The 25533-nt window shown below is 36.8% G+C and overlaps 1 protein-coding gene across 4 annotated transcripts in view; it reads right to left on the bottom strand.

Annotated features, from left to right (window-relative positions):
• Positions 1-539: 539 nt before the first annotated feature.
• The window catches only part of SHPRH (SNF2 histone linker PHD RING helicase), a 47627-nt gene continuing 22633 nt past the window's right edge, over positions 540-25533 (bottom strand). For all 4 annotated transcript variants that reach the window (XM_060753510.2, XM_060753509.2, XM_060753511.2 and 1 more), the window contains 17 exons: positions 23103-23224; positions 19856-19944; positions 18640-18732; positions 16529-16636; positions 14731-14873; positions 13289-13462; positions 13044-13106; positions 12340-12565; positions 10569-10712; positions 8706-8807; positions 8339-8410; positions 7028-7216; positions 5588-5680; positions 5279-5365; positions 4498-4676; positions 3254-3334; positions 540-1521 (listed from right to left, as the gene is read on the bottom strand). In XM_060753510.2, coding sequence (XP_060609493.2) covers positions 1425-1521; positions 3254-3334; positions 4498-4676; positions 5279-5365; positions 5588-5680; positions 7028-7216; positions 8339-8410; positions 8706-8807; positions 10569-10712; positions 12340-12565; positions 13044-13106; positions 13289-13462; positions 14731-14873; positions 16529-16636; positions 18640-18732; positions 19856-19944; positions 23103-23224 — 2062 coding nt within the window. In that variant the 3' untranslated portion in view covers positions 540-1424. The remainder of the gene's footprint in view (positions 1522-3253; positions 3335-4497; positions 4677-5278; positions 5366-5587; positions 5681-7027; positions 7217-8338; positions 8411-8705; positions 8808-10568; positions 10713-12339; positions 12566-13043; positions 13107-13288; positions 13463-14730; positions 14874-16528; positions 16637-18639; positions 18733-19855; positions 19945-23102; positions 23225-25533) is intronic.

Genomic DNA, 25533 nt, shown 5'->3' with positions numbered 1-25533 from the left:
TGACCACTGCAACTTTGGAGGACCAGTGTTTGGGAATCACTTTTTTTTCGTGTCGGAAGCAACTTGAGAAACTGCAAGTCGTTTCTGGTGTGAGAGAATTTACTGTCTGCAAGGAGGTTGCCAGGGGATGGCCCAGATGTTTTGTTTTACCATCCTTGTGGGAGGCTTCTCTCATGTCCCCGCATGGAGAGCTGGAGCTGACAGAGGGAGCTCATCCGTGCTCTCCCCAGATTCAAACCTCCAACCTGTCGGTCTTCACTCCTGCCTGGACAAGGGTTTAAGCCATTGCGCCACCGGGGCAATGGATTGGGAATAACTGATTTAGAGGAAATGAAAGAAATTTTTAGACACAGGTCCAGGGTGTGCCCAAAAGAGGTTTTATGAGTTGATTCAAATGCATGGCCACTGGTGGGAGATTATTTTGAACAATATCATACTGTAGACAAAAGGTTACTTTACTCTGGTATGTCGTTGCATATGTCTAATATGGTTAAGAATGGAGTTCAGTATGACCCTTTAAAAACACATATTTCAAATGAGTCATTTAAAAGAAGACGCTTTGTCAGTTTAATAAGGAATAAATGCAACTGTCAACAAAGCAGTACAATTTTAAGAATATTTAAAAATCCCTCAAATGTTTTCAGCTATCATTTTAAGACAAAAGTTCATACAAAAGGCATAAATTATCAAGATAACAGACATTAACAGCAAACATTTAAATATAAACACGCAAAAAAATCAATTCCTAAAATTGCAGACTAAATACCTAGAAAATTATTTAAAATTCCAGAGTGGTTTTTAAAAATTAGTACTTAACTGTTAACTGATTACTTGCATGACCAAATGGCAGCACCACTAGAAGCCCTTTCTGAAGAAATGTATTTGTTTATTCAGGAAAATTTTAAATAATTAATTCTAGGTATAAAATGAGGGAAAGTAATTAGTTCATGATTCCATATTCCCTGTCATCATGCAAAGCTTTCTCTTCCTCAAAGATGAGTGGAATGTCTTGATGCTGAACAGGAGGTGCTCAAATGTCCATGAGATTAGGAACTCCAGGCATACATATGGATATGGCATGGTCGCATTCCATTGTTTTCAATATTCCACCATGATGTTCTGGCGCAATTAGCCATACACAGATAACATTGTTATGTACAACTCAAGATGGGCTGGAGTACGTATATTCTTTGGAAGAACAAAGTGATAGTTCATGTAATCTTTGTGTAAAGTGCAATTTATTTTATTTATTAACAGAAATAATGTGTTGAAATAAACCACAGCCAGAGAACCTAATGGAAGAGCTAAAATATTTGTCAGTCTTAAAGCCCTAAGGGTATTTGGTGACATCTACAAGAACTTCTAATTCATCTTGTTTTGCTGTGGTCCTCTTCGGATATCAAGAGAGCCCAAAGTGGGTTCCTTCATTCAAGTTCTTCTGTTTCTTCTGAAAAAAGGTCTGCCAGATCAGCTACTGTTAACACAGAGGCCTCTGACTGTTTCATGGAAGAACTAGAATGGCTTTAAAGGAGACAAAAGAGCGGAGAAAAGAAACAAAGCATCAAAAAGATTGAGAAACAACTTATACCTAAGTAGATTGGAAGTCATACAAAAATGTATTTTTTACAAGTCCTCATCACTGAAGAACGGAATTTTATTTATTTAGAGTATTTATACTCTGCTCCTCAGCCACAAGGGCGTGCAGTTCCCCAACACTTGTGCCTGGTGACTTGTGAGATGTGATGCATGCTAGATAAACTACAAAACTTGATCAGAAATGAAAAAGAATGTTACTGTATTTATCTTAAAAGTTCACTAAAAGAAAGGGAAAACGATATAATGCCTTCATAAGGACAACTGTTTTTCTCATTAGTTCTTCATAATAAAGAAATGCTCAGCAATACTCAACCTCTGTAGACATTTTGTGCTAACTGCTTCGCTGTCAGCTAGCAATAAAACCACGGATTGTATAATTTGGCTTTCAGTTTCAGTAGTCTGATGATAAGTTCAAATATATAAAATTACACTCAAATTAGAAGAGTAGAATATGGGGACCTTACTAGAAGCCACTTTTCTGTTGTAGAAATTTCACTTCCTTCATCTGTTTTATTATCCTTACAGAAAATCAAGTTGTTTCTTTAACAAATACATTCATTGCAACTGTAAATGTCATATAACATGTGACTGTAGCAAGACTAATGCTGGGTAATACTTCTCTTCTTTCTTTTGACTATCATCCTTGAAGACGCAGGTTCGCAGCTTGGGTGTGATCCTGGAGCCTCAGGTCTCGGCGGTGACCAGGGGAGCATTTGCACAGCTTAGGCTTGTGCACCAGCTGCGCCCGTACCTTGGGAAGTCTGACTTGGCCACGGTAGTCCACGCTCTAGTTACATCCCGTTTAGACTACTGCAACGCTCTCTACGTGGGGTTGCCTTTGAAGACGGCCCGGAAGATTCAATTGGTCCAATGTGCGGCAGCCATGATACTAACAGGAGCGGGACGCAGGGAGCATACAACCCCCTTGTTGTACCAGCTCCACTGGCTGCCGATTTGCTACCGGGCTCAATTCAAGGTGCAATTCAAAGCCCTAAACGGTTCCGGCCCAAGATACCTATCCGACCGCATCTCGACCTACGAGCCCACCAGGACTTTGAGATCTTCCGGGGAGGCCCTGCTCTCGATCCCGCCTGCTTCACAGGCACGGCTGGCAGGGAAGAGAGATAGGGCCTTCTCGGTGGTGGCTCCTCGGCTGCGGAACACTCTTCCCGTGGACATCAGACTGGCTCCTTCCCTGATGATATTCCGCAGGAAATTAAAGACTTGGTTGTTCAAGAAGGCATTCGAACAAGAAGTGCAATGATTGGTAATGACTATAGGAATGGAACAACGGAAAATGATACTGGATTGTGGTTTGGACGATGAGACGATGCGGAATGGCTTCGTAGTAATGATGATGTTTTTTTGTTTAATGCTGGATTGTGAATTATTTTATACTGTGTCTTGAATTTTGTTCTTCCTGTGTTGTACACCGCTGTGAGTCACCCCTGGGCTGAGAACAGCGGTATATAAGCAAAGTAAGTAAGTAAATAAATAAATAAATAATCATCCCTTCATTTGGTTGCTGTTTACATTTTGTCATTTCTAACAGTACAATTTCAGCTTGTGTACTGAAACATGAGACTGTTGCACCTGCAAATAATTCCAAAAGTAATAACATTGCACACGTCCAAAAGATAAACTAGGTTTTACTTACCTCCTTTCTACAGTTTTCATCATAGTTTGCATTCTTTCTTCTATTGTTGCTTTTATTAAGAATCTATGGACAATGGTGGGCCTGAATTTTACAAAAAAAAAACCCCACAAATATTTAGCACAATTTGATAAGACGTACACTGCATTTGTATTCACACTGACTGATAAATAAATCCACTAACAGGACAAATCCCCTAACTAAGGAAGTTTATGGTCACAGCCATAATTCTTTCTATTCTGTATGCCAACATTTCCATTATCATTTATGTAATAAATATTGTAAAATTAAACAGAACGATTTCAAAATTAAGTGTATGTTTTAAAAACTTGCATCTGTATTTCAGAAGAAACTATTGAAACATAGTCTCTTAGATTATTAAAGAAATAATGTAGCATTAGAAAAACATTTGCTACAGAAAAGTCACTGCCTGTTAACAGGAAAATAGCTAAGCAGTTTGGTGATTGTATTTCTTTTTTGGAGGGGTATTGGTGGAGAGCAACATATTTTTCTACAAGATATTTGTTTAATCAAGAAAATCTTTCTTTACGGTGGAAAGAAAATTGCTAATGAAAAAATATGAGCCCTCTGGAACATTGTAAAATCAGAATTGGAAGAGACCATGTGGGCCATCCAGACCAATCCCATGTCATGCAGGAAAAGCACAAGCAAAATGACAGATGGCCATCCAGACTCTGTTTAAAAGCCTCCAAAGAAGGAGCTTCCATCACACTCCGAAGCAGAGAGTCCCACTGTTGAACAGCTCTTACAATTATAAAGTCCTTCCTAATGTTCAGGTGGAATCTCCTTTTTGATCATTTGAACCCATTGCTACAAGTCCCAGGCTTCCTTATGACATCCTTTCAAATATTTAAACATTTCTCTATCGCCCCTGAGAAACACAGCTTCAAGCAAAGGAACCAGCACATTAGACATCAGAAAAACCACAAAGCCTTACAAATAAACATACCACCTTACAAAAAAGCATGCCGACTTAAACAAACAACAAACAAATAAGCAAACAAATACGCAGCCCTCCAACACTCTCCAAAAGCCAAGGCTTTTTCTTATATAAAAAAGAAAGTACTTTAATAAGTATCAGTTCTGAAAGATTTTGACTAAAATTAACAGTAGCTACTTAGTGTCCTTTAAACTATTTACGCTAAATGATATCCAAAAACTTGCACACTGCATGAAATGCTGGCTTAGTTAGCTGAGTGAAAGCCCATGAGGATTTTGCTACCTACTTAGTTTGCCCAATACGATGCACTCTGCCAATGGCTTGTAGTTCATGTGCAGGATTCAAGATGGGCTCCACCAGAAGGACCTGAGTTGCTTCAATTATGTTTAATCCATTGGAGCCGGTATGGAGGGGCAACAGCAATATATTAATCTTGGGGTCATATTTAAAGGCAGAGAGATTTTCCTAAAAATGAATACAGGAAAAACACATATACAAAATCAACACTTCCCTATGCATACAAGAGGACATTCAAGTGTTGTAAAATACAAATTAGTGACAACGAATCCTAAATCCTTATAAACTCACTAATTCATTATTAATAAGCCCTTTCCCTGCAGCTCTGGCAAAATTATTCCTCTTCATTTAACTATCATTAAGCACTCCCTCAGAACTATTTAATTCAGTATATGGAATAATCCGTGTTCTCAAAAGAACAAAATTAGAAATTGGTTTGAAGTAAATTTCAGAGTTTAAGTAAAGTAGTAACCCTGGACAATTTAGCCATAGTGAATGCCATCAATGGGAACAATATTTTTATCCCAAATAAAGAGGAGGTTTGTCTTTATTTCTGTTAAACCATATGCCCTATTTTCTTCTGCAAAGCAGACACAAGGCTAATTAAAAACAATGCAAATCAACTGAAATCCTCCCCCACCCAAAAAAACAAAACAAAAACCCAACATATTTCTGTGATCCATGGAAGGGGGACAAGTCACCGCCTTCTGAGTGCCCTAATGAAGAAAATTATCTCAGACAGGCTTAGATTTACCACCCAATGTCATTACCTGAAATTTGTTAATTCCATTGATCTGAGAAAACTCCATGTTGTTATCATACAGAGCTTTTGCAATGATGTCAAGCACATCTTGCCACTAAAAAACAAAAAGGGGAAAACATTTCCATAATACAAACAACACTATACTCATGACATTACTACCCAGCATTCAACATAGCTGGCAACAGAGATAAAACACTTTTCAATGTATCCTTATTTCAGTTTAAATTATATCCATGAACCATACCAAAATGTAATAATCCTGTCACACAATACTTCTAGTATAATTATATTTTCAGTTTAACAGTGTAAGATTTACCGTTGAGAAAACTAGAGATTTGGCTCCCGGATCTTTGAACTGGATTCTCTTCAGAGTCCTCACCACAGCTTCCACTTTAGTGGAGTGACTTCCCTTTGAAGAAAATTAAAACTGACTTTAATTTATAGTGCGGCACAAAGCAGAATAATACCAAAGCACCATAATGATATAATTATATTCACTGAATAGTTCCAAAATATCCAATTTATCAATTTTAATCATCAAAATTTTAAACTATCTGCAATGAGCATACAAAAATGTAAGAATATGTGATAGGTGCATATAAAATACATTATATGGAGTTGACATAATGCATAAATGCCAATACATGCACAGATATGTTTGCTGCCTGAAGAACTATAAATTACACTAATTTTCATTCAACAAATCCTATTTAACTACATGAAAAACCGAGGGTTGATTTTATTGAGGGGTTACTACCTGACAGAATAAGAAATATGGGTAGAATTATGTCTGCAATTCTGACATGAGTAGGTCCTACAAATTCTGTCCTTCACTTTTTTCACCATCTGTTGAAATTTCATTAGATAGTGTAGGAATTTGATATTTTCCAAATTTCTGTGAATTCTTATGTTGGTTGTAACTTCCTAGGTAAGTATATCCGTTATTGCTAAGATTGCCTAATGAGACTGATTCACAAGTCATGTTGTGGTGGCTGCTGGCAATACAATGAAGAATGCGAATGAACATCAAGGAGGACATTATGTTTAAGTATGAATTAGAAAAGACAGCAAGAATTCTGATACTGGATTTCTTTAACAATACTATGAGATTGCACCTGTAAGTATGAAGCAACCATACTTCAGGATTCAATTAAGCCATGGATTGGAAAGTTAAGCATCTGCACTATCACAACACATTGAAATTTCAAAATTCTTAACCTTAGTTACATCATTCCCCACCTCACAGAAGCATCACAGTATTATCTACAGCTAAGAGACTTGGGGAATTTCAGAGACTGTGTGGCACAACTATTTCACTATGATTATTATTCTACTATTGGAAAAAATATGAATTTATTAATAACATTGATGATATTTCAAATATTTGAACAGTTTATTGGTGCTATGGTGAAATACAGATATGTAGGAAGATAAACTTTTTTATAAGAACCTTTGATAACCTAAATCAGGTGAAATCATTGAGTCAGTCCATATACTCATCTCAAACTTCCATGCACAAGTATTATTAGAACTAGAATAATGATCATTGCCCCACAACATGGCGGTTAGTGCTTAAGTATTAATAATTTTCCACTTTCTATAGGAGACTGAAACCAGTCTTTCCAGACCTCTTCCAATGACAATTAATCAGTTAATATAATATAATATAACCTAAACAGAAATTGTGCAAGAGCCTAATGTGATCATTAGAAATTCTCATTAGTGTAAAAGAACACTGATTAGTATAGAAGTCTACCTTGACAGGTATATCATCCTCTTGGTTCGGAGTTTCTGCAGTGAAGACATAGGAGATTTCTTTATGTGACGTTGTCTGCCTGCAGATGGCACACTTTATCGAACTTCTGCGAGTGCCAACACTGTACTGTTCTATAATGATAGCAATGCACTCATTGCAAAAGCAATGCCCACATGTCAACACTGCCCACTAGAGAAGAGAAAAAAATGACTAAGTGAATGCATTAACATATATGACTTTGATGTTTATGTTAACATGCACACATACATGTTTTAAAACTATACATGATTCTATAGACACATAAGATGAAAATGTATAAATAGAAAAGTTTTCTCATTTGAGCTAGCAACATGAAGCTTAAAGCAACAGAAAAAAAATCTCTTCTTAAAAAAAGGTCATAGCTGAGTGAATCTTGAAAATACTACCAGTATTTTAGTATTTCCAATTCTTATCTTTTCACATCTCTACAACTCTTTTTCTATATATCATTAGTAATATGCACACACATGGTATATATATTTATTACTTTCCTTGTGATTGGCTTCCTCCTCCTTGCATACATTTCCATTTTCAACCTATGAATCATTAGTTATAACCATCCACCCGTGAGCAAGGAAACAGGAGAAAAATGCAAGGCCAGCCTGGGATATATGTAGATATGATAAAATGAGTACACTGATTTCTTGAAAAAGGAATGTTCCTTCAGGCAGACATATCCTTTGATAGGCCTTTTTAGAAATGAGGTTGGTATATTGGAAGGTTGGACACATGAGATCATTTACTACTCTAAATTAAGTGACCAATGTGAACATGTGGTCAAACACTTAATGACTGGGGTTCATATGCAAAACCTGAGAAGTATTATGTGCCTCTGTAATGACTGAGGTGCAAGTAACAGAATTCTCTAACTGCTTCATAATGTATTTATCTTTGTTGTTGGCTACGATTCATTGCAAGTTCATATTTCAGAATGAGGTCACAGACTGGACTTTGTATACTCAAGAATATCGAGTAAACATATCTGTTCCAAATAGAGATTTATCTACTTATGACAATATTATTTACTTTGTATTCTGCTTGTGACAATAATGGGAAACTGTGGAATTATGAATAGCTCAAGAATTCTGTCTTGGTTCTTCACAAACTTACTTGTTCACCAATAGCTTTTACACTTTTAACAGCAATTTCCAGAGTCTTACTGGCAAAAACCCCTTCAACATTTCATTCATATTAAAAATGAACTGAGGCACTAAATGAACACATAGACTAAGTAATCCCTAGAGGAAAAAAAATCATAATTTAAATTTTTACCTGTTGTCCCAGCTGGCGTGCACAAATTGGACAGGGCTCTGGATTAACTCCTCCAGTTGTTTTATCCTGAGACTATAGAAAAATGTAAAAACATTTTTTCTTGACAGAATAAAAATCACTTTGATCACAAAGCAGTTGATCCCGCAATAATTCTAAAACATTGTTCTTTGGTTCATTATATTTTTATAATACTTCTTACTCATTCTTTGACAATAATGTAATTTAAGAGTTATTACTTGGTAGTCAAGAGACTCTCTTTTTCAAATCCATATAACAGGTGGAAGGATTAAACAGAAAATCAGGTGTATTGCATAGCAAATGACTCTACAGGAGAGAAAGCATAAATATAGGGGTGGCCACCTCTTACCTTCTCTAAATTAGTGAGATATAGAAGCTGGCCCAGTTTCTTCTGGAGCTGGGATTTGGCGACTGCTTTATCATTCAAAAGTTTTACTCGGTTTTGTTCTACCTGGAAAACCAAATTTATTCTTCAGGGAGTATCGCTACAAGATTTCATTTCTAGCATTATCACTGAATGATGAAGGGAAAATTAGGCTATTGAAATCTCTCCTATCCACCAACCATTTTATACCACTTATGCCATTTTCAGCAATAAGTTTCAGACAAGAGAAGAGTGTTTGACATATGTCACAAAGCATTTTGATGTACAATACTGCGAATCCTCAAGGTTTTCAATTTTCCAATTGGAAACTTTCATTGTGAATTGTTTTAAGTTGTTTACGTGGTGAACATCGTTAAGGCAGAAATACAGTTTCTAGATAAACATAAGTAATTGCATGATACAAGTAGTCTAGCATGGACACAATGAACCGACCCTGCAAAAACACAAAGAAAATCAAGCCTAACAGTGCATTTGTAACTCAAAGACAGGCTGTCTGAAATGGGTTAGGATAGTGCATAAAGATTTTGTTTTGGCTGTACTGGTCTTAAGACAGCTAAAATTTACCAATACCAGCATAACCATCTGAGCTGCCTGATCTCAGAAATCAGTCAGTTGACAGATGAGCTGGAACAAAATCTGAGATCAGTTGGCTGAGAAGCCAGATAAGGCCAGAATGAAGGAGCAGCTAAGTTGACCACATTCAAGACTTGATCACCTCTGAAACACATTCCCTCTGCTGTTACAAAGTTAGGCCAAGATAAAGGTTGGACTACACTATTGTGTAGAAATCAATCACAGAGTTGGAAGAGACCACACAGTAAATTCAGTCCAACCTCTTTCATGTAGGAATATATAATCAAAGCACTAACAGATGGCCATCCAGCATCCGAGGCACCACATTCCATGTGAAAACAGCTCTCACCATCAGGAGGTTCTTCCTAATGTTTACATGGAATCTCCTGTCATGTACTATGAATTACTTGCTACATGCAGTAGGGTGCATCCACACTGCAGAATCACTGCAGTTTGTGTCACATTAATTCTATGGAATCATTGGGGAGGTCATAGTTTACAATGTTTTTAACCTTCTCTGCCAAAGAGACAGTATCTCATGATTCCATAGCAATGAGACATGGCTGCTAAAGTGATTTCAAACTACATTAATTTTACTGTGTAGATGCATCCTTGGTGTCCTGATGAGCAGGAAACAAACACAATTCCTCCACAATAAAATCATAGAATCATAGAGTTGGAAGAGACCTCGTGGGCCTGTCCAACCCCCTACCAAGAAGCAAGAAAATCGCATTTAAAACAGCCTCAACAGTTGGCCATCCAGCCTTTGTTTAAAAGCCTCCAAAGGAGCCTCCACTATACCCCTGGGTAGAGAGTTCCACTGCTGAACAGCTCTCACAGTCAGTTCTTCCTAATGTTAAGGTGGAATCTCCTTTCCTGTAGTTTGAAGCCATCGTTCCGCATCCTAGGGTCCTTCCACGTAGTCCAATATCCCAGAATATCAAGGCAGAAAATCACACAATATCTGCTTTGAACTGGGTTATCTGAGTCCACACACAGATAATATGGGATTTTCGGCCTTGAAATTCTGGGATACATGGGTGTGTATAAGATCCCAGTGGGTTTCAATCAGTACCACCACACCTATCCATAAAAGACTCAGGTTTGGATACAGCACAGCTTCAGCTGGCCCAATGCTGTCTTCTGGCCCAATTTAATAGTAAGGATTGCCCCTTTTCAGATCAGACAACAGTGTTCTATGATGATTGGTAGGCAGAACTAATATTTTTTAAAATACATTGAAAAATAGGTCACCTCATGTGGTTCAATTATGTGAAGAACTGGGTGATTGGGTTTTGGCTCTTCTGGGTGACGTACTCTGAGCCGCTCTGTAGCCATGGCAAGTTCATCAATGGCAGACACATGATCTCTCAGGACCATCCAATATTCATGAAGCAACTACCGGCAAGAATTTTAAAAAATAGTCAGCAAAGAAATGGCTTAGGTAATAAAAATTGTGACTCGGCACTTTCAAAGATTGCAAAACAGCCTAGGATAAAAAGTTTCATGGAAAATAACAGCTTCAGCTTCTTTCTTGGTAATACACAATTATGTTACAATACTATCACATCTGCAGTTAGATAGACACAAAAGTACAAGATGTAGTAAGGCAACCTAAGCTACTTTTTAAAGCGTAAGCATAAATGGTGAACATAGTATTGATTTCAAAAATGGTTCCAAAGAGATAATACAAGATGTGTCATTCCAATAAACATAAAAAAGCTTGAAGTAGCAAAATTAGATGAAAGGTTGCAGCAACTGCTGATTCTACCTCTTAGGACCCTTTGCACATATTATCTATCTTTGGAAGGCCAGTATCATTATTTTCAAATGGCAGGTAACTGAAAAATTAAAAAGCACACTGCCAACAGGTCTCAATTGTCTATCCACAAAGAAAATCACCCTTCCTCAAATGGAGGATCAGTACATAGTTTAGCTATGTGCAGAAAAAATCTGGTATTTTATAAAGGTTTAAATACATGCTTTTAAAAAAGGAAATGTGAACACCTGACAACAATTAAACTTTTTTGCAGTTAAACAACATCTATAGCCAAAAATTCTGTGTTGAACAAAGCCGTTTTATTGTAGCTATTTTTTCATAGAGTAGAAGACAATTTTTCAGATAATGTGGAAAATTATGGCCATCCTGATACTTTTGGGTTATGAATTCCATAATTTCTAACCATTAGGTATCCATGATGGATAACTAATGCTAAGAAAGTTGTAGGAAGTCATAATTGCCAACTGTGTTTCCAATGTATGAAATGTTACATGACACAAAACACAGAAAAATATAGTATAGAGTATACCCAAATAACTATGACACTCAAGGAGGCAGCAACACATCTAGAGCTTTCTATGAGGAACATAGTATATCAGTAAGTCTAATATTAATACAGGTCAAATGCATGATATATATTTGAAATGCTGCATTATAGTTGTATTATCTCATCTTTACTGAATGAATTCTTACATGAAACATTAAATCTCCTTCATGTGTTGATATTATTGTTGTTATATGTTGCTGCTTAATAATTGCTTTTATTCTAAGTCTCATAACTAATTTAAGGATATTCTGAAAGGTAGCTTACAAATAACTGGTTAATGTGTCACTATAATTTATGTACTACCTATATGCTTAGTACCAATTAAAATGCTCCTTAGATTTCCCCTGACATTAAGTCCAGTTGTGTCTGACTCTGGGAGCTGGTGCTCATCTCCATTTCTAAGCTGAAGAGCTGGCGTTGTCCGTAGACACCTCCAAGGTCATGTGGCCGGCATGACTGTATAGAGCGCCATTACCTCCCCACTGGAGCAGAACCTATTGATCTACTCACATCTGCATGTTTTTGAACTGCTAGGTTGGCAGAAGCTGGGGTGAACAGTGGGAGTTCACCCTGCTCCCCGGATTTGAACCAGAGCCTTTTGATCAACAAGTTCAGCAGCTCAGTGGTTTAACCCACTGTGCTACCGGGGGCTCCTTATATACTGAATTTTTATTCCAAGATTTTTTTTATTACTGTACCTTATATTCTTTTTTCCATGCTTCAAAGAGTTCCAAAAAGATGCTGCCTTCTTCAACTACCCTGGAATCAATTCGGTGAGCTTTGGCAAAGGACAGGATGGTTTTTAAGGACCGCTCAGTTTCACTTGCTGCCCAGAGACCTCTGCTTGTGGTAGGTAGGCGGTCATCAACAAGACCCTCTTCATCTTCTATCATTTCTTCAAATATTGCCATTTGACCTTTCACACTTCAATTATACAAAAGCATTAGAGGTATCATGATATTTGAAAATAAAATTAAGATTTTTTTTAAAAAAAGAAAAGTGATGCTGGTCAAAGAATGTTTTGTAGATGCACGGACATAACTCTCAAGAGACGAAAATATATATGGGGGGTTTATTGAGTGTTAGTACCCACCTTCCTTGCAAGAATGTAGGACAGTGGGCACAACTGACTTAAGCTGCACACACCAAAGATGAAGGAAGAGAACCGACAGAGGGAATGTTTCTGCTTGTTGATTTATCTTTTGCAAAGTTCTCAGGATGGGGGTTAATACAACCAGACAACATTCTCCACAAACAGAACTATTTTATTCCTGTCTAAAGGCAGGGTTCTTTATATTTTGGATAGAGTCTTTTGTTTTGGGATAAAATCAAAAGCTGCAACAACAACAACAACAACAACAACAACAAAAACCCAGAGAGAGAAACAGAGGGATCCACTTACGTATGAGAGAATAGTTTTGACTCATATTCTGTGAACAGTTCATCAGCCTTACAGAAGACACAGCTGGAATGCAAGAAGTTAAAAGGAAATGTGATTAAAGAAATTAATTTGAAAAGCTTTCCAACGGTTAAAAAACACATAAATATGATTTAAACAATTGACAGAAATTTAACATATGAGGATATATGCTATTTAAAGATAAATCCGTAGGATGACAGAAGTCTAAAATATGTTTTTACACCTACTTGTTAAGTGGCAATCTTACAGGTCGCAGATGGCAGATAGTGGCAGCATCGATAACCTCTTTAGATGGAGGGCCTTCCAGTTTTTTCACAGCCTCTCTCACATGTTTCTGGAATTTCTTCACCTCTTCCATTTGAGTTGTTAACAGGTACTGCAGGCCCCTGCAGTCACGAAATCTAGCAAAACCAGAATTGAAAAAACTGGGTCAAAACTTTATTTTGGAATTAATGTATTGAACATTGAAATGAATGAATTTGGTTTGATAGAGGACCAGAATACAGGCATTATTTTGAAAGATGAGGGGAAAAGAGAGGATACGAAGTATTTGAACACTTCCCTTGCTACCACTTTGGGCACAAGGCAAATATGACAGAGTAAGGAAAGACACACAAAGAAGACAAACACAGCTCTCTGAAAAGCATTTACAAAATGAATTTTACATTTATATAACAATCTTACAACCACAAAAAGATTGCTTACTACAGGCCACTAACACTGGTGTTAATATGCACACTCCATTACATTTTTAAAATGAAGACACACAACATTTAAGCAGAATACCAAGTTGTATGCCTCCACGTCATTTGAAGAGAAAGCAATCAGGGGGTTTTCTTGGAAGAATTTGTTCCTGAATTTGTTCTCTGTCCTTGCCTTCCTTTGATTTGCCCAAGGTCACCTGTATGTTTCCCACTGGAGCTGTGAAGTGACACAGCTTCAAAAAGAAAATCCCAGCTAAACTAATGAAGTGAATGCCTACTATCTTATAGACAAGAAACACTGCCATGACAACGCAGACACCCAAATGTAATTCTGAGAGATACCGTACGGTATGATTTTAAGACAAAAACCCAAGAGGTATTATAAACTAGAATAGCATTTGATTGATTGAATTTATATCCTGCCATTCTTCCAAAATTGAATTCAATATAATTGTAGAATGAATATGAAAGGAAAGCTGAAAATTTACATAATTTACCAGAAGTTCTGCATGAAGGATCTTCTTAAAAAGATATAATTTTTGCTTGGAAACTACCAGAGCCTAGTAAATACAGGCAGTCCTCAAGTTATGAACTAGAAAGGTTCTTTAGGTTTGTTCTTAAGTTGAATTTGCAGGTCAGAACAGGTACATTTTTTGCGTGTGACTGTTTAGAAGATTTCACCTCACTCTTTGTCTCTGTGATAATTGGATTTTGAAAAAAAGTGGCTTGTTGTGGGAACAAGGATTGGTGATAAAGCTTCAGTTGAGACACCTATTTCTCACAATAACTCTTTCAGGAATGAATTTCCCTTCCTAGGTATAGATTTTTCTCACTTCCTCTTGTCTCACCCACATTTGTAACGATGAGTCATTTGTGTAAGTCAGATGTTTGTAACTTGGGGACTGCCTGTAGTTGTTTTAGCTGGCACCACCTGGGTAGAGCTTACTTTTTAGTTCATGACCTACTTGTCTGCCATGGAGAGTTTATTTGTTTGCTGCTTGTAGTTACTGGTTAGATCATTTTGCACCCGCTGAACAAGTTCCTCATCAATAGCATATTGTATTGCGGACTGGATCACATCCAACCACCAAGGTGAACTGGAACGTATCTAGTTATAAGAGAGAAAAATGTATGCCTACAGAGGAATGTGCCAGGAATCTTCTTTTCATGGACCATCTTCTGTCATATCATATTAGTAGGAAACTAGTAGCAAAAAGGTTTGGCTGTGACTGGGAAACAAACACTTTCTAACAAGTAAATTCATGACTGGCAGATTTTCTCCAGGGAAACCATAACATTTTTTAGCTACCCCAGGTCACATCAAAGCTATTTTTAGATATTTCAAAAACATCTCAGTAAAAGTTAAAAAGAGAATACTTCTGAACTTTTTTTGTTAAACAGGCTGCTTGCTTTTTTATTTGGGAGGAATGGTTATATAAAAAGAAAAAAAAAGAAACTCTGGTTAGACTCACAATGAAAAATAAATGAGTATTGTTTGGAATTCCGGCAGCTGGGCAGGAAGGAGAAAATCTATGTTCTCCTATGGCACACATAAGAACTGTGTCTTTTGAGACTTAACACTGAAAACATAATGGGCATTTTTGTCTCAATGATCATTAGTCAAGAAAGGAAGGCAAATCCCATCTGCAGCACAGCTCTTTGTTACAAAGATGATGCTGGATATTAAACAAGAAGATTATTGCTTGGCTTGTGGACTGCAGCATGGGTTATATTCTTGATCACGAAAGGCAAGAATTTCACAATGAATAACTACACTGCATTAGACATTGTTATCACATCATAGAGAACTACATAATGGAGGGTCGAAGTGTTATGTACATGAGCAAAATGTTGGATGTGACGAAGTCACTCCAGAGAAGAAGATAAGCTTTTAATAGATATTAACGGCAGCAACAGCATTGAATACTGAGATAGGCAAACTTGAGTCCATGGGTTATATCAGCCTACCAGGGCCATTTTTACTAACCCATTTTTACTAACCCATAGTGTAAAAAAAAAGAAAAGAAAAAAGACAACCCACAGTTGGAAAACAGATCATTTCAAATTTTTAAAGGCTCTTTTGGAATTAAAATGACATGGAGGAGGCTTAAAACATTTCAATATGTCCCATGTCAACAGTGGGTTTTTGAGGACTGTGTGTGTGGGCAACGGCGGAGGGACAACTCCCTCCCAAAAGATCTCAGACAGGCCCCTACATTGGCAGTCTTCAGAAAGAACTTGAAGACCTGGCTATTCCGATGTGCCTTCTCAGATTAGGAATCTCCAATACCAAGTCCTAGAAGCACTTTAGTAGAACTAAGATTGCTGCACTCTGCACACTGCACTTACTTATAATCCTACATATCTCCTGCCACATCAGCACTTTTAATCTTGTACCCATTACTCTGGCCCGGCCCAGTTTTATAGTGTCTTGATGTATTGTTTATTGTTCATACTGCTTAACTGTTTTAATTTGCTTTAGGTATTGTATTGTTGTATTGTTTTTTGAGGCCTTGGCCTATGTAAGCCGCATCGAGTCCTTCGGGAGATGCTAGCGGGGTACAAATAAAGTAATAATAATAATAATAATAATAATAATAATAATAATAATAATGGTCTCCTAATTTCCCAGAGATGTCTGCTCCTGGCCTAAATAGTAATTCAAATGGATCTCAACATTGGCAACCAATGATTGAAAGTCAATGGGAAGTGAATATTTCTGCAACACACTAAATAAAGTCATAAATGTTACTAATATCTTACTTTTCTTTGAAGTTCATGAATTGTCTGTACAACTGGTTGCAAGGCCTGTTGAGCTTCTGCAACTTCTGCATTCGATTTACTCATATAATGTTGACGGAGTTGCTCACACTATATTTAATGATAAATTACTAACATCAGCAATAGAAAACCTCCAAACAATGAAATACTAACAACATCAGGCAATGATAAATTTGAATGGTATATCACAATTTTTATGTTGCACACTGTTTTGGTATCATTTTATAAAGCAATATCTACATATCTGTTTCAACAGGCCTTTGATCTTTGATATTGCTGTTTTTAAATTGTTTTAAATTGTTTTTAAATTGTGTTAGATTTTAGCCTGTTCTTGTAAAAATTAATCTTCAGGCTATGTGTGTAAAGTGTATATGAAACATAATTATGACCTCGTAATAGCGACCTATGGATTCGCCCCACACTGTGGCAAATCCATTGGCTCCCGGTGGGGGGCATGGAGAACCCATCGCTCCATGCTTCGCATTGCGTGAATTGGCTCACTCCTCAACCCATGGGGGGAAGTGTCGCTGCCCAGTTTCTTCCCATGCCTAGTAAGACAACACAGGAAGGCTCCCATGTTACTGTGGAGGCAGAGGCATGCGCTACATCGTCTGCTCTTTCGGCACGGAGCCCAGCCTTAAGTACCTGTCATCTAATGAGCTCCGTGCTGAAAGTGGAAGGCAAACAGCGTATGATGGGTAAACTGGCCTATATGAAGAAGTGGTTAATTCCATATCTAGACTTGGGTCAAGTTATCTCTCAATATGTATATGCAAATATTCCAAAATCTGAAAAAGATCTGAAATTTAAAACACTATGCTTTTTGGACAAGGGACATTCAACTAGTATGCTTCAAGACCACGAAATCTCTGTGCAAGTTCATTCTTGTAAAAAAAAAAATGGAACAAAGATCTTGGTTTGTATTAAACCAGAATTCTGCACTACCCACAACCTGGAACTCTAGCTTAATGTTAGCAAACCACAATGTAGTTGAATATTTATTTCCCTCAGTTTATGGTATTTACTTAAGGGCAGGAACTCTCATATTGCTCTGCATTTTATAGCATTAGTGCTACCAAACTTTCACCAGTCAGGAATTGAGCAGCAGCATAATGACAGACATTTGATTGTATAACCTGAATAATTTTTGTGCAATTATAATTGGCACTTAAACCCTTCCTAACTGGCGCTTCTCTATCAATATTCAATCCATGTAAGAACAGCCTCATCTGAATGGAAGCTGAGAGCTGATCTGCCTCCTAAATAGATGACATTATATTCACAATATGCAGTCCCTGGCTCATCCTTACTACACTCGCATGACAAGTGTAATCCAGCAGACTGTCCAGGTGCCTGTCTCAATTTTAATTGAATTACTATGCAGCTATCGTCCTCAATTTTCATTCTATGTGCCAAGTCTGCCATCGCTGCTTCTATAAATCAAGTTTTGATATCTATAACAAGTACCTATTTTTCAGCATCTTTATTGTTTACATACTAGTCAACCCCCCCCCCCTTTTAGACCGCAGATTGTGTATTTTCTCAGAAACAAATATACACTGCTATCAGGATCATGACGAAATCTTAGCTCCCAATTCTGTAGCAACTGGCACTGCCCTCACTATTACATTAATTTCACATTTTTTAAATCAATTGGACTTAATTTTGACAAATAATATTTATAACAATTAATAATATCATTAATAATTTCACTAAATCTGGAAGTCTGCATACTTGTCATACCTGTGTTACACTAAGAATAATTAATGTAAGCATGGCAACAGGCAAGCATAATTTAGGAAAAATGACAGCATTAACTCTGTTCCTGTAAGAAAAGCCAGGATGAGGCTATAAAAACTGTAATGTAACTATCTGTCCCAGGAAACTATTTGTTGATTCTTACAGACTGGGAACTATTACAACTATGAGAAAGTACCACAGGCTGCAGAAAACAAGGTGTGGCATTTCAACTGAAACAAATAAATTAATTGTAACCTGGAATTAGTAAGCCCCGAAGCCCCGAAACTATCATGTAACAAATTTTATTGTTTTCCAAGTCAGCTACTTTTCAAGTGCACTTAATGAATAATCACCTCTTCCCGAAGACTGCTATCACGCAAAGTAGGGGCTATCCCAGGATGCTTTGCTGCAAGAAGCTCCATCAGATTGTGTGTAGAATGAAGCCTCTGTTTGGCAATACACAAAACAACACTGGCAATAAGTTTTAACATGTTGTGAGAACCACAAAGAAACTAATTTCAACAGTAGCAGATTCCTAAGGAAACATGTAGAAACATACCCATTGTAAAATGAAACATCTTTTGAAAACAGATCTCAAATTAAAGATTACAATTAAATGAATGAGTAAATGAAGGAATTGACAATTCTATCCTAAGAGCTGAAGATAATGAGGGAGGAGCACCTAACAAACCACAAGGTTTCAGTTTCAATAACATACAGAAACAAAACTACAATGTAGTTTTGCAATTGGATATTTCTCTATCTATCTATGAGAATTAACCACTGATGTTAAGCATAGGCCAATACCGTGTGCCCAGAAGTCTGTTTTGAACACAAGAGTAGTAAATAATAGCAGAGAGTGAACAGTTAAAGCATTATTTGCACTTGTCCAATAAACAGAACCTCAACAGCCACATGAAAGGAAATGGGAAAAGACAGTGAGCAACTAGAAAAAAAAGGTATTATAGAATCGTTTAAACATACAACTTTTAACCACTAGGACTAACATTTAGATTTCAATAATGTCATTTTGTCATTGTCAGTCAAGGCTATATAAATATATCAGCTATCTGGACATTGACAAAGTGTTTACCTAAATTTCTAAAATGTTGACAAATCAGGTGCTTCCAGGCCATCCACTAGGATTTTGATAACAGTAGACACATACTGAACTTTACTCTCCCCAATGCATTTAAGGAAAATGCAAAAAACATTATCTGAGAAAGAATGCCAGGACCAGAATGTATGTCTAGTGACATGCAAAGAATAAATGACATCAAACATTTCTCTCGAGGCCACAAAAGATACTACTGTATTTCTTCAATTCAAAGATGCACTTTCCCCAACATAATCGTCTCTAAAACTCAAATTGACTAGGAATTGCAGGCGTTTCTTATGTAGTTTTGTTGTTGTTGGTAGTAAAATCAGGGTGCATCTTACAATCTATGGCATCTTACAATTGAAGAAATAGAGTAGTTCATAACTGAGCAGGTGACTCACTGCTCTTTGGATTTAATGAAAAAGCTGAGGTACTCATTTAATAAGTAGTTTCAGAATTTAAGTACAAACCTGTAATGAATCTGTTTTGAGCTTCTCTTTATGCTCTTCAGAGGAACGCAACACCTCTCTATACATATCTGTTGCCAATATATATTCACCTGAAAAAGTGTCACATTTCAAACATTACTTGGAATATTTGAAAGATAAACATTCATTACCTGAAGCAATACTTTTGGGATTATAAGAATTTTCTTTTAACTGAAGAGCTGTTCATTCAACTGAAGAACTAATTAAAAATGCCTAGGCTTCAAATACTGTTCAAATTGTAACTGACAAAGAGTTTAAACATTATTTTTAATTTTGGAAATGTGGTGAAATAAAGTCTACAAATCTAATATTTTACTATTGTGATTCCTCTTTCTGGAAGCAAGAGAATTCCTGGGGAAATACAAAATAAAATGAACAAGAATGCCTTAGAGAAGTTTCATCCTTCTGGCAGAGGTCATCTAGAATTTGAAATCTCTTCATTAACCCGCTAGCCTCTCATTGCTCACTATACTTTAATTCATGTTCTTATTATTCTAATTAACATGCAAAATACACTGGAATTAGAGTCACTTTTCAAAACAATTTTGTCACTAATATTGATAGAGAGGTAAAAAATGATATCAAACGAAGAATGGTAATATTTAACCAGGTTATGACCTTTACATTTAAATATGTTTTACAAATATTTTATAAGGCAACCAACAAATAGGTTGCCAACAAAGAAAGGAAGGTCAGAGTTGGTCATTCTGAATATTGCTGAGCAATGGATTTTTTTTTCATTAGCTCAAGCAAGTATATCACACACACACAAAAACCCACAGAAAATCTGGTGCTAGATCAGGCTAATTTTCATAACAGAGATTAAACAGTTAAACTGTCAAAATTTAAATCAAAATCAAAACCAATCTGTTCTGGTAGGCCTATTTACTCAATTCTAAACTATAAATTTTAATTTGGGATTTTATTGATATAAATATATTGCCGTGTTTTAGTCTGATATATGTGTTTTAATGGTGTTATTTTTATCTATGTATTTTAACTGTGTTTTGTATCACCTTGAGGAGATATGGCTAAGAAACTTGCTACCACAATTACTATTACTAGTGCTACTGCTATTATTTTGACCTTTGTACATAGTGTAATTCACTGTATAATAGTTGCCACCGCATAATAGTCACACCTTGCCCCCCTTTTTGGCCGTCTAAAATTCGTATTTTTCCTTTCTTCATTTGGGAGAGTTTATAATGCTTTTATTAATTATTTTATATTGTTTTAATTTATTAACTTGTTAGTTATTTAAGTTACATTGATGTATTATTGGTTTGATTTGGTTTGTGTGCTTTATTAACGGCATTGAATGAGTGCCACTTTTTGTGTGGAAACTGCTGAATCCCCTTAGGGAGATAGAGCAAGTTATAAAGCTGTCATCGTTGTTGTTAAAGCTGGAAAGATCTGGGGCTCTCCCTTCTCCCTCCAGCCTCCTTGGAGGTATGGCAATTTTTTAAAAAAGAAATATAAATAGAGCTATCTGGATCTTCTTCCTCCTGCCTCCTCAGAGGTAAAAGAGTTTTTAAAAGGGATACAGATGGAGTTTGGCTCCATCTGTATCATTTCTTTTATAGTTGGAACCCAGGATTCATGACTACTGCAACTGAATCAGCAGGCAGTTCTTAGTAAATGCAGCAGGGTTGGGTTTGACTATTCAAAAAAAGCAAGATGTGGTGAAAGAGAAAATATGAGGATTTGGACATCTGTTGGAAATGACAACCTTCTTTAAGCCTTCTCTCATAATGTTTATCTATGATCCTGTTGCTTACGGTTTCCTGTATGTATGTTCTGGTATGCAGCTTCCTTTACTCTGTGGTTCCTGAGAAGTTATAGAAGGGGCTACAGACCACATGATTTTTCTCTCTCTCCTTCTGACTATGTGACCCGTTGATAGCTATTTTGTTACAAGAGAGATGCCCTGGTCGGCTGGCACAGGGGAACGACCTCAAAGGTATTGAAACTGGACTGATAAGTTTTTTGTAGCTGTGTATGCTGAAGACATGAAGATTGTGAATAAACTAAATATGTTATTTTTATCAAAGTCTACTTCATATTTCTGTCTCTTGAGTGCATGATATAAAACAAGTTGTTTTATGAGAGAGTATATATATTTCTGGGCAACTTAAAAACACTTTTAAAGCTCTGCCAGCTTTATGCAATGGCAAATCTCTGTTTTTCTAACTAATTGGTGATAACAGGTTACTCAATCTAACAACTGAAACCTTGCATAATTATATCTGGTTGTATACCACAAGAGAAGATTATACTCTAAAGGGTTTTTGGCTCTTCTCTGAAAGGTCATGCTTTTCTTTAAAAGGTATGATCACCAAAAGATATTTCTCAAAGTGCTGGTTTTGGCCTATAAAGCTCTATATGGTTCTGGCCCAGCCTACTTGTCCAAACATATCTCCCTCTATGATCCACCTCGGAATTTAAGATCATGCGGGGGGGGGGGGGGGGCTGGTCTCGGTCCTGCCTTCTTCGCAAAACATGTTTGGAGGGGAACTCACCAGTGAAATTAGGTTGGCACTATCTCTCCTTTCCTTCAGGAAAAAGCTCAAATTGTGGTTTTGGACCAGGCATTTGCACAGCAGGCTTAGCAGCAATTGTAATTGATGTATGTGAACTGATAATGAACAGGCTTTGGACTAAGTCCCTGAATGTTGAATCGAACTTGAATGCAGCCATAATATTGTTAATAATGTTTTTAATTGCCTATTTATATTTAATGTTTTAATCAATGTTCTATTGCTATGTTGTGTGTTGGCATTGGATTGTTGCCAGTGTAAGCTGCCCTGAGTCCTTCCTCGGAGGTAGAGAAGGATGGGGGACAAATGTTTGAAATTAATTAATAAATAAAAGGTTAGAAATGCCATTTTCCAAAAACATAAACGTGAACAAACTAAGAACCACCAGGCATATGCTTTTATGGACTGCAACACATATAATGGAGTATTGCATCAACCTCGTAGGCCACCAATACAAGTAACCAGCTGCAATAGCATGCCATACACTAGAAAAAATGAGATGCAGTCACTCCAAATGAAATTAGCATTAATTCTGAAGATGTCACCAAAAAGCATATTCTGTATCCAATCTGTTATGAATCATTGCCTAGAGGAAATTGTGCAAACACTCTGGTGAATCCAGTGTAATTAGAGTTGTCAGCCGATGTATTTGCAATTCATATTCAAGAAAAATCTGTATGGGTGCATTTTACCTTTAATAATATGAATACCAGCTAAGCCATTCAGGGCACACACCAGTTGTCTGTGGACTTCCTCGCATTCTGTCCGACATTTTTTCTGCAGTGATGTTAGAAGCTCTTCCATTGTCATTGTGCTGGAAAAGAAATCCAGATATGAAATGATGACATATAGCATGCACCGGGGAGTACAAGCTCTCTTTAAAAATGCAGTACAATTGCTGCTGTTGTTATTTATACCCTGCCTTTTACCAGTGTGAGGGTTAGAGTGGCTTACAAAGGTCAAACCAGATACAGCTAAATTTTCACAGAATGTCAACCAGAAACAGAAATATTGTTATCACTTATACCAATGACTAGATTCCCATTATTATACAGAACAGATTACTGTATTTATATCATTGTTTACAGAGACCCCATGATCCATACTATTTATAAAGACTGAAAGAGAATGTCAGACAAAAATGACTAACTGAAAGAAGAGGATACTGATGTGACTGATAGAGAGTTTTTTTAGGACAAGATAACTACAAAGAAGAGAACAGTAGAATAAATAAACAATACAATTACATTAAAGTTAACCTTTAAAGGCAAATTTCATAAAATCAAAAGGTACATTCTCAAACAGCATGCCCTATGGAAGAATAGATATTAATTGGACGGGCCAGACTATTATTTGGGTTGATAACAACCTGGAAATTTCTTCTCTCAACTTCACAGAAGGCAAGATGTAAGAGTAAAAGAGAAATGGCTTGCCAATTGGACAAACGTCTGATAAAAATGATAGGTTTCCTGTTTCAGCTTTCACGTTGACATTATTTAGAACTTCTGGAACATACATGAAAAGGAATATCTTGTTCAACTTTCCATTCTAAAAATCACAGAGTTAAGAGTATCAGCGTTGAAAAAAGACCAAAAGGCCTTCCAGCCCAACCCCCTGCTATGAAGAAACACACAATCAAAACAATGCCTCCAAATGACCTATGGTTTTCAAGGAAAAGGCTTAGGAGTAATTTTTTCCTGTAATGCTTTCATATGAGAGCTAACAGCCCCTCAGTGAAATCTATATGATGCCTGGTCAGATAAAGAGTTCAGTTAAAATGCACTGTTATAGACCATCTGCACATTTGCAATTTACAGCAACCTCAACACTAAAACAGAAAGGATTAATGGGAACGAATTCTCTCAATACAAATGTGTTCAGCAATACTTACTGAATATACATTGCCAACAGAGAATTTAATAAAGAATCAGAACGAAATAATCAGAAATTGTTGAACTGAAAAGCATTCATCAATTAATCAGTACTATTATTTATATGAGTTCTTAAATGGATTTTCATTAGTCTTGTCAAAGATTCTTTGATATCTGTCTTTACTGCAAGTAAATAGTTTTGAGTCAAGCAATTTATTTCTGTCCCTTTTCCAAATACAGTCTTTGAATTACTGAGTTCAGAAACAATTACCACAGTAAGAGAAATAACCGCAAAAATATCTGTTCTATTTGAAATATGGATCTCCTTAAAACTATATATAAAATCTATGTGGGAAAAAATGGAAAACTTTCTTGCCCATCAATCTACCCAACTGCTGAAATAATTTCTTTTAAAATAAAGATTCTACAATTGGGTGAGATTGATTATTTCTTGCCTGTGTGCCCTATGCTATATCAAAACACCCCTTATAAGCTAGTGCTCTACAACCCCGCCTCCCAACCCTTCCATGAAGTGTGACAATCTGAAGGTAGCACATTTCCCAGACAGACTACAAGGGTGACCCAATGGGGGCCCAGTAGTGCTCACCACACATTGTTTTCTCTTCCCACTATCTGCCAAGTTGAGAACATCACCCAGTGCCAATCTCCCATAGTTCTCATAACTTTTCATACAGAGTAGGCAAAAATAAAAGTCAACTGGCGAAAGGAGGAGATTTCTGCACAATCCAATACAGCCCACAGAACTCAAAACTGAATTATGGATGATGGGTGGGCAAGTGGAAAACAGAAGATGAAGACGGCAAAATATGCTTCTAAACCCTTTTGCTCACTCCCTCTTCTCCAGTCTAAAACAAAACACCACATAAGAAGCTTACTAGTTGGTCTCCAGTCTTTCTGAAGTCATCAAAGTCAGCCCTTCCCTTGCAGTTGCTCAGGGCTACATGATACTGGAAGGCACCTAGCTTTTAGAAACCTTCACACTAAACCCGTCTTGAAATTCCCTGACTCAGTCCGATAGCCCTAAAATGGGGAACAACACTATCTAAGAGTTAACCACTAAGTAAATATGGAGAGGGGACATTGGGGCCCAATATGGAAGATGATGCCAGTAATCATATGCTGAATCTGTTTGATCATTTAGGCCAATATAGTGCTACACAGGTTCTCCAAATGTGTTAGACTGCAGACTAAATTATTCTCTTCCAGCACAGCCAGTAACAACTACAGTCCA

Source organism: Anolis sagrei, chromosome 1 (assembly GCF_037176765.1).
Source record: "Anolis sagrei isolate rAnoSag1 chromosome 1, rAnoSag1.mat, whole genome shotgun sequence".
Classification (NCBI taxonomy): Eukaryota; Metazoa; Chordata; class Lepidosauria; order Squamata; family Dactyloidae; genus Anolis; species Anolis sagrei.
Note: the sequence above shows the minus strand (reverse complement) of the source record. Positions and strands in the feature narration are given on the sequence as shown.